The following is a 900-nucleotide window of genomic DNA, read 5'->3' as shown; positions in this document are numbered from 1 at the left end:
ATCAACTGAAAAAATGTGATGTCCCTTGCTTAAAATTTGAAATTTCACTACCCGTAGCTCAGCTATAAGCATGCAGTACTCAAATGTCAAATCGACTGAGAAAAAATGGAACAACAAAAGAACTCTAATAAAAAGCTTCAGAGAGAGCATACTAAAAATGTGTGTCGATGACCACAACACATAAATTCAACGACGACGTTGAGACCGGCCTCCTCCCCGTGCCCGTTGTTGGGCCAGACCTCCTCCCCGCGCCCTCGTCGAGCCCCGCCTCCTCTCGCGCCGTTGTTGAGCCCGACCTCCTCCCGTGTGGCCACTTGCACGCCGCTCGGAAGTAGCCAATGGGGATGACGACAGTGGCACCTGCGGACGTCGACGGAGACAAAGACGGGCGCCGTCAAGGCCTCTTCCTCACCGCCGCGGTGGCCTAGAAACAGCGACACCCATGGGGGAAATACGCTGATGAGATGTCAGGGCATCTCCAATGGTTGTAAGATAGTTGTTGGTAGACTTTGCCACATAGAATTTTTAATGATGTGTCATACAATAAATGAGGGAAGATAGCAAGGTTGTAAGTACATGAACCAACACCCCTTGCACAAGCTCCAATGTAGAATGAGAGAACACATTATTTATTATTTCCTATTGGGCAAACTAGATACAATCCATTGGAGTTGTTGTATGTTAGGTGTTGGTTAATGACATGACATATTTTACCAACAAGCTAACATACAAACTGTTGGAGATGCCCTTAGCAACGCCTAGCGCTGGACCAGCACCACCGTGCCCCCGTAGGCCACCACCGCGCATCCCCCGGCGACCACGACACGCAGCCCCACAGCGACAACAAGACGCGCAACCCCCGCCACCAACACCACGCCCCCGGCCCCCACCACCGCGCCC

General features: G+C 51.7%; 1 protein-coding gene across 1 annotated transcript in view; it reads right to left on the bottom strand.

The window, feature by feature from the left end:
• Positions 1-231: 231 nt before the first annotated feature.
• LOC119299459 (disease resistance protein RGA4-like) overlaps positions 232-900 on the bottom strand; it is a 5,096-nt gene continuing 4,427 nt past the window's right edge. The window contains exon 2 of the mRNA XM_037576687.1: positions 232-424. Within this exon, the coding sequence (XP_037432584.1) occupies positions 409-424 (16 nt within the window). The 3' untranslated portion in view covers positions 232-408. The remainder of the gene's footprint in view (positions 425-900) is intronic.

The sequence above is a fragment of the Triticum dicoccoides genome, chromosome 5A (assembly GCF_002162155.2).
Source record: "Triticum dicoccoides isolate Atlit2015 ecotype Zavitan chromosome 5A, WEW_v2.0, whole genome shotgun sequence".
Lineage (NCBI taxonomy): Eukaryota > Viridiplantae > Streptophyta > Magnoliopsida > Poales > Poaceae > Triticum > Triticum dicoccoides.
Note: the sequence above shows the minus strand (reverse complement) of the source record. Positions and strands in the feature narration are given on the sequence as shown.